This window comes from Grampus griseus (assembly GCF_964374135.1).
Source record: "Grampus griseus genome assembly, chromosome: 7".
In the NCBI taxonomy this organism is placed as follows: Eukaryota; Metazoa; Chordata; class Mammalia; order Artiodactyla; family Delphinidae; genus Grampus; species Grampus griseus.
Window position 1 is genome coordinate 34,278,899 of NC_139001.1, and position 15,109 is coordinate 34,294,007.

At 35.9% G+C, this 15,109-nt stretch overlaps 2 protein-coding genes across 4 annotated transcripts in view; one reads left to right on the forward strand and one right to left on the reverse strand.

Annotated features, from left to right (window-relative positions):
• Positions 1-891: 891 nt before the first annotated feature.
• Positions 892-10,865, reverse strand: NDUFB3 (NADH:ubiquinone oxidoreductase subunit B3). 2 transcript variants are annotated; one of them, XM_082658774.1, is made up of 3 exons: positions 10,707-10,865; positions 4,821-4,962; positions 892-1,183 (listed from the first exon to the last, which is right to left on the reverse strand). In XM_082658774.1, exons 2-3 carry the CDS (start codon positions 4,958-4,960, stop codon positions 1,027-1,029), a joined length of 297 nt encoding a protein of 98 aa, XP_082514900.1. In that variant the 5' UTR covers positions 4,961-4,962; positions 10,707-10,865; the 3' UTR covers positions 892-1,026. The 2 variants fall into 2 exon arrangements, with proteins under 2 accessions (XP_082514900.1, XP_082514901.1); XM_082658775.1 differs by lacking the exon at positions 10,707-10,865 and adding an exon at positions 9,377-9,654.
• A 242-nt stretch (positions 10,866-11,107) lies between these two features.
• The window catches only part of HYCC2 (hyccin PI4KA lipid kinase complex subunit 2), a 72,957-nt gene continuing 68,955 nt past the window's right edge, over positions 11,108-15,109 (forward strand). For both annotated transcript variants that reach the window (XM_082657868.1, XM_082657869.1), the window contains exons 1-2: positions 11,108-11,161; positions 11,967-12,000. The gene's annotated coding sequence lies outside the window, so the exon portion shown is untranslated. The remainder of the gene's footprint in view (positions 11,162-11,966; positions 12,001-15,109) is intronic.

Consider the following 15,109-nt stretch of genomic DNA (forward strand, 5'->3'; position numbering starts at 1 on the left):
GCAAGGAAAGATTCCGCATGCTGCAATGAAGATCTCACGTGCTGCAACTAAGACCTGACGCAGCCAAATAAATAAATATTAAAAATATTTTATAAATTAAAAATAAAAATCTGGGGACTTCTTTGGTGGTCCAGTTGTTAAGACTCCGTGCTTCCATGGCAGGGGGCACGGGTTCAATCCCTGATCGGGAAACTAAGATCCCACATGCCGCAAGGTGCAGTCAAAAAAAAAAAAATCTGTTAGAGTACACCTATGTTCATAGCAGTATTATTCACAACAGCTAAAATGTGGAAGCAACCCAAGTGTCCATCAATGAATGAATGGATAAGCAAAGTGTGGTATGTACATAAAATGGAATATTATTCAGCCTTAAAAAGAAAGGAAATTCTGACCCACGCAACACAGACGAACCTTGAGGACATTATGTGAAATGAAATAAGCCAGTCACAAAAAGACAGATTCTGAATGATTCTACTTATGAGGTACTTAGAGTAGTCAAAAATCACAGAGACAGAAAGTAGAATGATGGTTGCCAGAGGCTGAGGGGAAGGCAGAATGAGGGGTTATTAATTAATGGGCATAGACTTTCAGTTTTAAAAGATGAGAAGAGTTATGGAGACGGATGGTGGTGATGGTAGCATAACATTATTAATATATTTAATGTCACTGACTGTTCACCTAAAAACAAGATGGCAAATTTTATCACAATTTTAAAACTTAAAGAAAAAAAAAACGATTAGAACATACCCATTTGTTCAAATACACGCTGGCTGTCTGCTATTTGCAGAATGGACTGCTGCCAGTGCTCAACCCCCCAAGTATTCCAAACCAAATCTGATATGGCTGGAGACACTTTTTTTTTTTTTTAAAGAATGACAAAGCAGACTGGAACATGTTCTCTTACTTTATTAAATCTTACTAGAACCAAGTAAGGAACAAACACACAGATGAGTAGGCTACAGTGAAGAAATCTTCTTTTTATAAGAGAGTTAAGAAGACATTAAAAGATAATTCCAGGTATTATCTTCAGTGATGCTTCTTATCTTTTTTCTGGGACTCCAGGTAATATTCAGCCCCTACAGCTACCACAAATGCAGCAAATCCCCATTTGAATCCTTTTAATAATGCACCAACAAAGGAAACATTATTTGCAAAGCCACCCGTGTATCTCCAAGCTTCATTGCTAGAGGAAAAAAAAGGGGAAAATTATATTCACATATGACACACATTCATTGAGTAAAATATATTTGATTTCATCTTTCTAACAGACTTAAATGCAACCTTATATAAGATAATCTAAGTGGATCACAATAGGAATCTTTCTTTGGCATAAGATAATTAGATCTATATGCCCACATTTCGTACATGAAATACAAGAAAAAACACTTGATGATTTCATATTTCACAGTCATAATACTCAGGATTTTACAGAATTCTCAAATGCAAGGCTCACCTTGGCCTATCCATCACAGGTCAGCTGTGTAGCTTTGCTCATACTAGTCATTACAGCTTCATGGAAAGAGGAAGTTAAGAGATCTGGGTATTAATCTTTGCTCTGCCATACTAGATACACAACTTAGGCTCGGCAAGTTACTTAACCTGTTGAGGCCCGTTTCTTCTACTCAATAACGATTACTATTTACCTTATAGCGTTATTATAAAGATTAAACAGAGTAATGTATGATGTATTTTGGCACAAAGAGTACATAACACTCGATAATACTATTACTATTCAAGAGGATCATTGATTTTCCCTGTCATAGAAGCCAGAACTTTAGTAGACTAATTTCATGCTCTGGCAATCATTCTTTTGAGTATCCTGAATAGAGAAGGAAACAAATCAGAGCGCTCTAGTGAAAAAAAGTCTTCTCTCGCAGGTAAGGATAAATGAGTGGAAAAAAATCATGTTTTAAAGAACAAAACCCACTTAACTCTAAAAATCTGACTTACAAAAGCTAATCAAATCTAATTTAAGACACCAAAACCAGACAAAGACATTAGAAGAAAACTACAGATTAATATTCCTCATCAACATAGATGCAAATATTCGTAACAAAATTTTAGAAAATTGAATGCAGCAATATTTAAAAGGATAATACATCACGATGAAGTAGGGTTTACCTCAAAAGAATGCAAGATTGGTATAACACCTGAAAATGAATAAAATTAACTCACCATATTAACAGAATAAAAACAGAGGTGAGCGCCTTAATAGATGTAGAAAAAGCATTTAACAAAATTCAACACCTATTAGTAACAATAATAATAGTAACTCATAGTAACCCAGGAATAGAAGAGAAATTCCTCAACTTGATGAAAGGCATCTCTGAACATCCTACAACTAACATTACACTTAATGATGAAAGGTTGAATGCTTTCCCCAATTAGGAATAAAGCTAGGATGTTCAAATACACCACTTTTATTCAACATTATACTAGTAATGTTAGCCCATGCAATAATGCAAGAAAAAGAAATTAAAAGGTTAAAGATCAAAAAAAAGTAACGTCTTTGTAGACGAAATGATCTTCTATGAAGTAAATTCTAAGGAATCTGTAAGAAACGTCTGCTAGAACTAAAAAGTGAATTTAACAAGGTAACAAGATACAAATTCAATATATAAAAAGCAATTATATTTTTATATATTAGCAATGAACAACTGGAAACTGAAGTTTAAAAATACTGTTTACAATAGCATAAAAAATACGGAATAAGTCAGGATAAATTGAACAAAATATGTACAAGACTGTAAGAACACTGCTGAGAAAATTAAAGAGGATCTAAACTGTTCATGGACTGGAAGACAATATTGTTAAGACGGCAGTTATTCTCAATTGAGCTATAGATTCAAGGTGATCCCAATTAAATTCCAAGCAGGCTTTTTATAGAAACTGAAAAGCTCATTCTAAAATTTAAATATAAATACAAGAACTTGGAATAGCTAAAACAATTTTTTTTTAAAGTTGGACATCTTATTTTATACTACCTGATTTGAAGACAGTGTGGTATTGACATAAAATAGATATATAGATCAGGGTAACAGAAAAGAATCCAGAAGTAGACTGTACAGATATTGTCAACTGACTTTTGACAATGGTGTCAAGGTCAATTAATGGGGAAAGACAGTCTTTTAATATATGGTGCTAGACCAACTGGAGGTCCATATGCAAAAACATTAACCTTCATCCTTACCTCATATGACATAAAAATTAACTCAAATAGATCATATGCCTCAATGTAAGAAAGAACACTATAAAAGCTTCCAGAAGATTAGGAGAAAATCTTAGGATGCAAAAAGCACAAACCATAAAAGAAAAAAATGCTAAATTGGGACTTCAGCACAATTTAAAACTCTTTTAAAGACATCATTAAGAAAATGAAAAGAGGGACTTCCCTGGTGGAACAGTGGTTGAGAATCTGCCTGCCAATGCAGGGGACACGGGTTCGATCCCTGGTCCAGGAAGATCCCACATGCTGCAGAGCAACTAAGCCTGTGTGCCACAACTACTGAGCCTGTGCTCTAGAGCCTGCAAGCCACAACTATTGAGGCTGCATGCCACAACTACTGAAGCCTGCGCGCCTAGAGCCTGTGCTGTGCAACAAGAGAAGCCACCGAAATGAGAAGCCTGCGCACCACAATGAAGAGTGGCCCCCGCTCACTGCAATTAGAGAAAGCCTGCGTGCAGCAACGAAGACCCAACGCAGACAAAAATAAATAAACAAACAAACAAATAAATAAATTTATTTTAAAAAAAGAAAATGAAAAGATAAGCCACACTCTGGGAAAAACATCTGCAAAACTTTTATCTGATAAAGGACATATTTAAAATATATAGACAACTCTTATAATTCAATAAAAGACAAACACTCTGATAAATAGAATGGGCAAAAGATCTGAATAAACATTAAACCAAAGAAAATATACAAATGACAAATAAGCATATGAAAAGATTCTTGTCATCTTCATTCTTCATGGAAATGCAAATTAAAACCCAAAGAAATATTTCTATCACATTCACTAGAATGGCTAAAATTAAAAGGCTGATAATACTAAGTATTGATGAGGACATTGAGCAACTGAAATTCTCATGTATTGTTGGTGGGAATGCAAAATGGTACAACCACTTTGTAAAACAGTTTGGCAGTTTTTTATTTAAAAAAATACACTTTTCAAAAGATTCAGAAATCCCACTGTTAGGTATTTACCCAAGAGAAATGAAAGCATATGTTCACACAGACTTGTACTTGAATGTTTAAAGCAACTTTACTCATAATAGCCAAAAACTGGAAACAAGCCAGATGGTCATCAACTGGTGAACAGTAAACAAAATGAGGTATATGCATACAATGGAGTAGTACTCAGCAATAAAAAAGGATGGGACTATGGATATAAGTTAACAATGTACATAAGTCTCAAAAGCACTATGATAAGTGAAAGTGGCCAGAACAAAAACTACAGACTGTATGATTGCAATTGAAAAAGCAGATCAAGGGTTGCCAGGAACCAGGGGTAGGATAGCACTGAGTGCAAAGGATCATCAGGGAACTTTTTGGTATTCTAGAAATATTCTGCACCATGATTGTGGTGGTAGTCACATAACTGCACAGGTAACTGCACACATCTGTCAAAACTCATGGAATGATACACTTAAAGTGGGGTGAATTTTACTGTATATAAGTGGTATTTTAATAAAGCTGATTTTAAAACTTAAATGTAAAAGGCCATTTTTAATGATTTTTTTAAAAAGAGAATACATTGAAAAGGAACATAGATACTGCTTCTCTAGGATAAGTTCTATTTAAATTATTTAATTATTCTTACCGGGCCCATGGATCCCTTAGTCCTCGTGCAGCCAGCTTCTCCTGGACAGTTTCTAACGGTGTCCCTTCTATATTCCATTGTTTATAATCTGGAAGTTCCATTTTACTATGACCATGTTCATGTCCATGTCCATGGGCCATGTCTACAGGAAAAGATTAATTTAAGGGAGAAATACATATATTGTAGATATCAAATACCCAAGTTTACTATTTATGTTTTAAGGTAAAATTTTAATGTTTTAAAAAGAAAAGCAATATAAATACTTGAAAATTCGAAGCTAAGAAATTTTATAAAACAGTGTCTCTTTACATAACTAGTATATGTTCACAGTTTGGAAATATACATATGCAAAATATAAAAAAGAAAAATAATCGGTAATTCCATCACTAAGAGATAACCATTTACTATTTGGTTTCTTTCTTCATTATAATAATAGCAAATATTTACCATGCCCTATGTGCCAGGTGCACTATGATAAAGTGCTTTAACTGTCTTGACTCCACATTATTCCTAAAACAACTCTTTGAACTTAAATTACTATTATTATCCCCATTTTATAGATGAAGACAATGAGGCTCCAAGAAAATAAGTAACTTTCTGAAGGCAACAAAAATAGTTAATGGTACAATTGGGTTTTGAACACTGCAGTTTCATTTCAGAGCCCTTGCTCCTAACTTTTAAGCAATAACTGTTTCCTTCTTTTCAGTCTTTCGTAATGCATGAATATCTATAACAAAAATGTTGTACATAGTTTTGTTACGTGCTTTCTTCAGATGATTCTTTAAAAATGCGGTATTACTGTGGTTAATACATATGGATCACATGAACTTTTTCTGTAAAGAGTCACATAGTAAAATATTTTAGGCTTTGTTGGCCAAGAGGTGAAATCAAGGTTATTATGTAGGTACTTTATATAACAGGAGAAAAAACAAATTTCCATAAATATTTATTGATAAAATTCAAAATATAACAACTAAGTATAATTTTTTATAATACAAGTCTTCTGATGAAAAAATGCAATTCCTTTTTGGGAGGATAACATTTTGCTTAACTGGAGCTCAAAGTTTAGTGTTCCTTAGTATCAAATTGATTGCAAATGTTCATCTGTAAAAACCCTTCTTAACTCACTGGCTACATAAAAACAGGCAACGGGCTGAATTTGGCCAGCAGGCTGTAGTTTGCTAACTCTTTTTTTTTTTTTTAATAAATAAATTTATTTATTTATTTTTGGCTGCATTGGGTCTTCATTGTTGTGCACGGGCTTTCTCTAGTTGCGGCGAGCGAGGGCTACTCTTTGTTGCAGTGTGTGGGCTTTTCATTGCAGTGGCTTCTCTTTTTGCAGAGCACAGGCTCCAGGTGCATGGGCTTCAGTAGCTGTGGCTCGCGGGCTCCAGAGCGCAGGCTCGGTAGTTGTGGCTCACAGGCTTAACTGCTCCGTGGCATGTGGGATCTTCCTAGACCAGGGCTCGAACCCATGTTCCCTGCATTAGCAGGTGGATTCTTAACCACTGTGCCACCAGGGAAGTCCCTAGTTTGCTAACTCTTGATGTAGATCAACAGACTATTTTTTTTAATTTTTATTGAAATGTAGTTGATCTACAATGTTGTGTTAGTTTCATGTGTACAGCAAACTGATACAGATATACATATATTAAGTGTAAGTATTCTCTTTTTTTTAACATACTCTTCCATTAACAGAGTCCTTAGGACCCCTTTTTAATCGATAAATTTGCTTTAATAAAATATGCCCCCAATGGGTATATAAAGATTTCAGTATTCTAGTGTTATTTTTATAGATAATACAAAAGTAAACTTGAGCTCAGTCCCGTTATATTGTTACACATTTCAACAGGGTATGAATTAATAATGCTATACTGTAATTTGTATAAGGTTAGCAGTAGCAATTCTATAATCACCGCTTTCCAGAAATAAAACCAAACAAAATAATTATTACCACTTTGTCTGCATTTATAACTATAAACAAGTCCAATAATAAGGCAGGATTCTTACACTGAATTTTAGAAGACAGAGGTAATTATTAGATAGTGTATACTAAAGACACATTATGTGAAGTGCTCATTTCATTAAACAATAGTTCCCAGAATATGGGGGACAAAACTGTACATAGTAATTCCGACAAATTAGCCAACATTTAATATTTTTATTTATAGACATGTTAAGATATCAAAAAACATTATGTTGATGATTTTCACATTTAAAAGAGAATAAAAATGAACACCTACCAAACACAAGTTAAAACTACAACATTCACAACTTTGAATGAAACATTTAATCCATTATTTCATTATTATTTGGTGGATTCAATAATATAAAGGAAACAAATTGTGGTTTCAGATTTCAGTCTGACTTTTGAGATTCAATACATTATCACAAAAGAAAGACTTCTAGAAGCATTTAATTATAATGATAAAGTGTTGGCTTCTTCTGTTTTCCAAAAAATATTTTTAAAATAATGTTTCATTCCAAAAATCTTTAGATTACAAGAAAACCCTTATTTTGGCAAATGTCAATTCTAGAACATTAAACGTACTTGAGTATCAATGTACTTGGAAGAGAATACAAAACAAAGGTCAAACGTTTTTGATTAAATAGCTTGATTTTGAAAATGAAAATTGAAATATTACCATGGTATGAAGGCTATCTCAAAGTTACAATACTACTATGCTCAAAATATTAAGTAATTTGGAAGATATATCTTTGAAAAAAAAAACCATGAAAGTATACCTATACTCATTTCTCCTAAACAAATTTCCTTTAATAAATTCAATGTATTTTCTCTTCTATCTAATTAAAATATTTCAGTAAGAGTCTCTTCATAGGCATTTACTAAATATTTTAATGACTTTTCAAGAAGAACAAAAAGTTGAACAACACTATTTTTAGGGAAGCTTCATTTTCTCCTAAAAATTATTTCTACTTCAGAATAGCCATAAATCAAACAATGATATCCTGATCACTTGAAGGAAGAGTTTGGAATCCTACTGAAGTGCAGACTTTGGTGCTGTACAGATCCGGCATCAAACCCTGAATGCACCATTAATAGCTGTAAAATCCTGTGCAAATCATTTAAATCTTGCTCAACTTCAGTTTCTTCATCTAACATGAGGTTAAAACCTACCTTGCAAGATTGTGAAAATTGGGGAAAACACATTGTGATGATGTGCCTTCCACTTTCACACCCAGGTGGTGAGAATGTGATTTAACAAAACCACTATAAAAAACTGTTTGGTATGACCTAGAAAAGTTAAACATTTGAATATCTTACGGCCTAGCAATTCCAGTCATAGGTACTGCATATATACTCTAGATCTGCACTGTCCAATATGGTAGCCACTAGCTCCCTAAATGTGGCCTATGCAACTGGGGAACTAAAAATTTTTATTTAATTTTAATTAATTTAAATTTCAAAACGGATTTTCAAACCAGTTATTGGAAAATTTTAAAGTGTGTTTGGTACAAACTGGGCATGCAAAGCTGCTTTATCAACTGTAAATTTTATGAAATATAAATGCAGATCAAGTGTTTGCATTTATGGAAACAGCATATTCTGTAAAACACATCACTTTTGAAGACAGCGTGAAGAAAATGTAAAATATTTCGTTAATAACTTTTAATACTGATTACACCTTAAAATTATAATATTTTGAATATATACACTCGGTTAGATAAAATACATTATTAAAATTAATTTTATGTTTCTTTTTACCTTTTTAATATGGCTACTAGACATTTTTAAATAACATGCGGTTTGTATTATATTTGCACTAGACAGCGCTGCTCTAGAGAAATTCTTGCATCTGTATAACAGATATATTTTATAATCAACAGGCAAATATATAGGGACTTCCCTGGTGGCACAGTGGTTAAGAATCTGCCTGCCAGTGCAGGGGACATGGGTTTGAGCCCTGGTCCGGGAAGATCCCACATGCCGCGGAGCAACTAAGCCCGTGCACCACAACTAATGAGCCTGCACTTTAGAGTCTGCAAGCCACAATTACTGAAGCCTGTGTGCTGCAACTACGCACCTACAGCCCGCGCTCCACAATAAGAGAAGCCACCACGATGAGAAGCCCACACACCGCAACAAAGGGTGGCCCCGGCTCGCCACAACTGGAGAAAGCTCGCGTGCAGCAATGAGGACACAACGCAGCCAAAAAAAAATAAAAAATAAATAAAAAAAAAAGAATGCAAGAGAATCAGGTGGAAAAACTGTTAAAATAAAAATTCCACAAAACTGCCAAACACACAATGAAAAAAAAAATCTTTCTAGCCATATTATTTATGCTAGCCCCAAACTGTAAACAACTCAAATGTCCAACTATGGAATGGATTAATTATGGAATATTACACAACGAAAAACATGCAAAAGTATGAATGAATTTCACAAATATAAGATTGAGCAAGGGGTGAGTCAGAAAAAAATACACACTTTGAATCCCATTGATATAAATGGAAAAACCTAACAATTCATTTTCTAGGAAAAAAAATTTAAGTGAAACAAGTAAATGATTATTACAAGTTAGGATGCTGGTTACCTCTTGCTGGAGGAGATGGAATCACAGAAACTCATTCAGGGAGCTTCTAAGGCAGTGTTTTTCAACGTATTGTAATTACTGTACCCCAAAGGTGCTTTCTTAAGACTTTTTTTTCCCCTAATCATGTTCTCACCCTACCCCTCCACATGAAAATTTAATACCACAGTTTATGTACTATGGCTCTTTGGAGGGCCACAAACTATTGTATTATCTAAGGGTTTTTTTGCCCTCTCACCCCCACCCAACAAGAACGATTTTTTACCTCCTTAAAAGGCAATCACCTCTGCTGAGAATGCATATTTAAGTTTTTGGCAATGCTTTATTTCCTAACCTGAGGGGTGGTGATCAAGTGTTTGCTTAATTATAATTCTTAAAAATGTACTTATGTTTTATACAGCCTTCTGTTATGTATACATCACAATAAAAACTAAAATTAGATAAGTGACTTAAATCGTGCCAAGGACTCAACAAGAGGTGATTATTTCCCTTTCAGAGCTTTTCAAACAAGAACAGCAAGGAAATAAGTTCAACAAGGAAAAAGCATGTAATCATGAATTTTTTTTCAGCTCCTTCTATCTACCTATGTTTGGAGTGAACCTACAAGTTTGTTGGCTATCAACCTCCACTAACGGGAGCTGGCTCTAGTACAGGAACAGTGTTGGCATACTTTCCCTAAGAAGGAAATAAAAGGGTAATGCCGCTTACACTATATGTAATTTCACAGTTTACCGAAGACTTTGAAGTATATATTCCAATTTCTCCTCATTTAAAAAACTGTACCATAAGAACATTAGAAAATAAAAGACAAATTAACTGTTTTCCCCTTTAGTGTCCCTTCCAGTCCCTGTATCCGTGTATATTCAATTTAATAGTAATCACACTAAAAATTGATGTGATTTTGTACCCTTTTAACATTGTGTCATAAACTTTCATACCAGAAAAATCTTATTTAAAACTGTACTATAAATGCTCGTGACACAGGCATTACAAGTATTCCTATTTTACAAATTTTCGATTTGAGTGCGGTTGTGCCTTCATTCGACTAAAGATAAACCAAAAAACAGGGGGCGGGGGGTGTTGCGGGTGACACAGGAGGAAAAAAAGCATCTGGACTTAACAACCACAGTGATCCTCACAGCATCCTTCTACAACCTCCCCTCACTACCCCAGGACTTCATAGTTCTCTCCTGCTAGTTCTTCGATCTCCTTCCCTCTTGAGCTACTCATTCTCATCACCCTTCTCTATTTAGTCTCTCCTTTCCGACAATCCCCGGAGTAGAGTCTCATTCTCATTCCCATCAAGAGATCTACCACCAGCTCCCCTATTTACCTGACAGCAATCTGACCTCTCAGGACACTCAAGATTCAACCCACCAGCTGGAGGCAACCGGAAACGGAAGTTGTCACCTCGAGTATCTTACGGCAGGAAAGCAGAGGAGAAATTTAACATTCTTGTCCTGGGTCACAGATTCCTGGACCAGGTGGAGGTGACATGAAGGAGGCTGAAAGTGGGCTTTTTCCCCGCACATCTGTGCATCCGGAGTCTGACCGAAGTAAGAGAAACTGTGGAGGACAGAAGGCGGGGAAGAAGCAACGTGGTCCTTCCTCGAGACCGGAATCTTTAGACTCTGCACAGGGGGAGGGCCGCGGGCATACTGCTGCCAATCAGCGGTGCTGTTGTTGGAGCGTGGACTCACCCAATGGGAGGGCCGGTTGTTGCGCTGCAGTTGGCAGGCTGCTGCGGGAGGCGGTGGCGGTAAGAAGCCAGAGGCAGAGGGGTGACAGGTAGGCAGCGGCGCTGTCTCTGGGGGACGTGGAGTGCCAGATAGGAGGGATTTTCTTCTTCTCCGGCTACAGGAACTATAGAGGGGATCTGACGAGGGTGGTCTGGGAAGGCGGTAGCCAGAGTGTTGGGTGTTGGTGGTTTCGGAACCTCTAGGAGACCAGCTAGCAGCTTGGGAGGGTCGTGAGGAGAAGACAGCCGAGGCGGGTGGAGGCTGAGCCCTGCGGGGCGACGTAGGGGCCTCAGGCGTGGGGGGCTGCGGTGGCGCCGGCGGAGACGGGAGAGAGGCCGGAGCAAGACGGCGTCGTGAGGGCTGGAAGAATTCCTTGCACGGAGCTCCGAGAGAAAAGAGGACGCGCGGCATTGCAGGCACCTGAGAGAAATCCTAGGGCTTGCTTCTTCTTAGGGCCGTTTCTCAGGGTGGGAACGGAGGAAGCGGAGAAGAAAGATATTTATTGGCGGCCAGATCGTTGAAAGTCTTCGTAGCTGTATATTATGTAATCCTTGACCGTTATTTACCCAAACAATCAGGTTGCCCCTCCTGGAAGCGGAGGTCTTGCAACCTCTTGATGTGTGAGGATAGTTTTTTCGTTTGTTTGACTGTTTTGTACCCCGGCCGGCTCTGTGGGCGAAGAAGCATGAAGGATAGAGTAGTCACGAAGAGCTTATCCCAAATATGGACTTGGGTTGAGAGATGTGTTAGTCTGAGATGAGCGTGGCCAGGTTCACGTTTTGTAGTTCGTGAATTTATTTGTTTTGATGGTCAAGGCTGACTACAAATCTTTTTTTTTTTCTTTTAATCTTCAGGGAAGTGGAGACCCTCAAAAATCTATAGTAGGAGGTAAGTGCAAGTTGGAAAATGACTAGAAAATTAGTTGGTAGATTTTTTTACCCCCTAAATATTGTGGATGTTAGAGACTGTGAAAATTATGTGGTGGTCTGGTTTTGGTGGAGGGAGAGTCGTCTTTTTAAGAAATTTGCTCTATGAGTCTGAGAAACCAGTTTGAATTATTTATTTCTTAGATTTAAAAAGTATGTTCTTTGAACCTCTCCGGTAGAGGTAAAATGTATTTACAGACATAATTAATTGTAGATTATCATGTTTTTTCTAAGTTTTTATAATTCATTATTTGCGCAATGAAATACAGAATTAAAATAGGAATTCCATTCAGTGTGTATTATGGAATGACAGACTACATTAAAAACTTGATTTTATAGCTCACTGGAAAGCAATTTTAAAGGAAGTGTTATAAATTTCTAAAATGTGAGCTGATTGAAATGTTGCCTTTAGCTTAGAAGATAAAGACTCATGTAGTATTTATTAACAAGTGTATCATTTTCCTGAGCTTATTTTAATACTGCATGTCAGAAAAACTTTCTAAAATGTGATTTTTTTCTATTATTGATAATTTATATTAGTGTATCCCAGAAACTAAATTGAAAAAAAAATTTTTTTCTATATGTCATTTGGTAAAGAGAGCTGGATCATTAGAGTTTGTTCTGAAATGTTTAGCATACTGAGATATTTATCAGTGTTTCAGATAAAAATTTTGATACTTGGTGTTTCATTCTTGGTCATTTTATCTTTTGGCAAGAATAATACTCTCAGTCCAAAGAACAGTTCTGCTTCTGTTTTAGGTGCAGTTCTGTAGTGTGAGTACCTGTGAACAAATCTCTGCTTTCATGTAGGGTATATGTGTCTCTGTGTGTGTATGTATGTGTTTCTTCTTATTATGTAACCAGCCTACTAGAGTTGTCTTAGAGAACTAATGGCTGATTTTGAACGGCCAGTAGGTGTCCTTGTAGAATGCAATAAAGTTGAACATTGAGTAGGAAATTACCAAGTGATTTAAGGAATGCTAGTCCAAATTAGAATATAATAATAATTGGCTGATTATTTATACATCATTAGAAATTCTCTTTTCTGATACATTTCAATATTGTTTATAAGGAATTTGAAACAATGACTGTAAAGAAGTATAATTGTTTGCCCTAAAATGGGCTTTGAAAGCTTGTTTTTTAATCCAACTCTTAAGCTATCTTGACATGCGATATGGATTTAGGATTGTTTGATTGTTTTTTAATACAGTTTTGTCATCTAATTGTAGTTTATTAGGTTCTAGAATGGTTAAGATTTTCAGCTTGACTGAATTTTGTAATAGAAAAATCAATGCTACATAATGAAAAACTAAAATGATAAAACATGAGCAGAAAGTCTCCAAACAAATTAACAGCTGCACAAAATAATACTTTGTTATTTTTCTTTTAATGCTTTGTTATGTTCTTTTAAAGAATAGAGGAATTTTTGTCTTTCTTTTTCTGTGGCTTAGTTTTTTTGATGTCCCAAATAGCTTCTTTTTACATTTTTATCTGACTGGTAGACAGTGTGCTTTTCTCAGGATGATGAACTGAACATTTGTCATTGTCTAAAATATATAATGGATTCTGGAGGGAGCTGGCACAGAAAGATTACGGCTGCTATTAGTACAGCCCCTTACCTGCAGAGCTTTCTGCTGTGCTCTTATCACTATGTAGCTCTGCTCCTTTTGCCTGCTGTTGATACAATGTTAAAAAATAGAGTTGGACCTAATTCAGGCATTCTCCATAAAAGTGAGTAACTCTGAGAGAGTTCCATGTATATCAGAATAATCTAGGAGTTAAAAAAAAAAGGCACACATGCATATCTATTATATCATCTCCACTTACCTGTGGAATCTTAGTGGTAGGGGGAATATGAAGGGAGGCAGATATATTTTGAAGGAAAAAAAAATTCCCTGGATGATATGGTTTATAATGGGCTTCTACTTGAGAATCATTGATCTAATTCAAGGCTCTCACACTGTGGTGTGAACCAGAACAGTAGTTTTAGCTTGAGAAAAAGGGCTTCTAAATCTATCAATATATTATAGCTCAATAAATTTTCACCATTTAATGTCATAGCTGAGATGATGGATTTTCTAACCAGGAGCTAAAGTTGCCAGAAATAAAAATTGTGCTGAATGTTTTGGTTGGGATTACTTTTTACTTGGCACTTAGCTGCTTTACATAAACCAAGCTAATTTCTTTCATAATTCAGACCTGTGCTTTGCACAGATATTTACTTGTACCTGTTCTCTCAATGTCTCTGAAAGCTATCTAGTACTAAATTAAACTAGAATTGGAAAATAAGAATTGGAAGTTTTCTTGATAAAAGGGTTTTTTTTGCAATATTGCTATGATATGATGAAGGTATACATTTATCTTTTTGTAAACAAATAATATATATTAAAACTTGAAATTGTGAATGTGTTGACTTTGACACAGGTCTTGTTTAGAAATTCATGGTTCATTCTTATGAATCCTAGACTTTCTGTTTGGGTATTTGTCTGCCATGGAGACAATTACGAGAAAAAGTAAATGAGTAGACTTTAATTTTGGAGAAAGGAGTAAAAAACTCAATTATATAATATATTAAGGGTGTGACTTTGATTACTTATGGGATTATAGTTCTTTCTAAGTTTGAAATACAGCTGCCAAAAATGTGGTCATAAAATATGGTAAGTGGGGGCTTCCCTGGTGGCGCAGTGGTTGGGAGTCCGCCTGCTGCTGCAGGGGACACGGGTCCATGCCCCGGTCCGGGAGGATCCCACGTGCCGCGGAGCGGCTGGGCCCGTGAGCCATGGCCGCTGAGCCTGCGCGTCCAGAGCCTGTGCTCCGCAATGGGAGAGGCCACAACAGTGAGAGGCCCGTGTTCCGCAAAAAAAAAAATATATATATATATATGGTAAGTGGTACTTAAATTGTTAAATGGCAAAGCATGGATTACATAATAGTTATTTTGTTCTATTCCAAAAACTGAACTTCAAAAAAGGTTAGAATCAAACTTATCTATCACTTTTGTCATTAGGAATCCTTGGCTTTTTTTCATTGAGGTATAATTGACATTATCCGTTGACTCTTTTTTTTTCCTT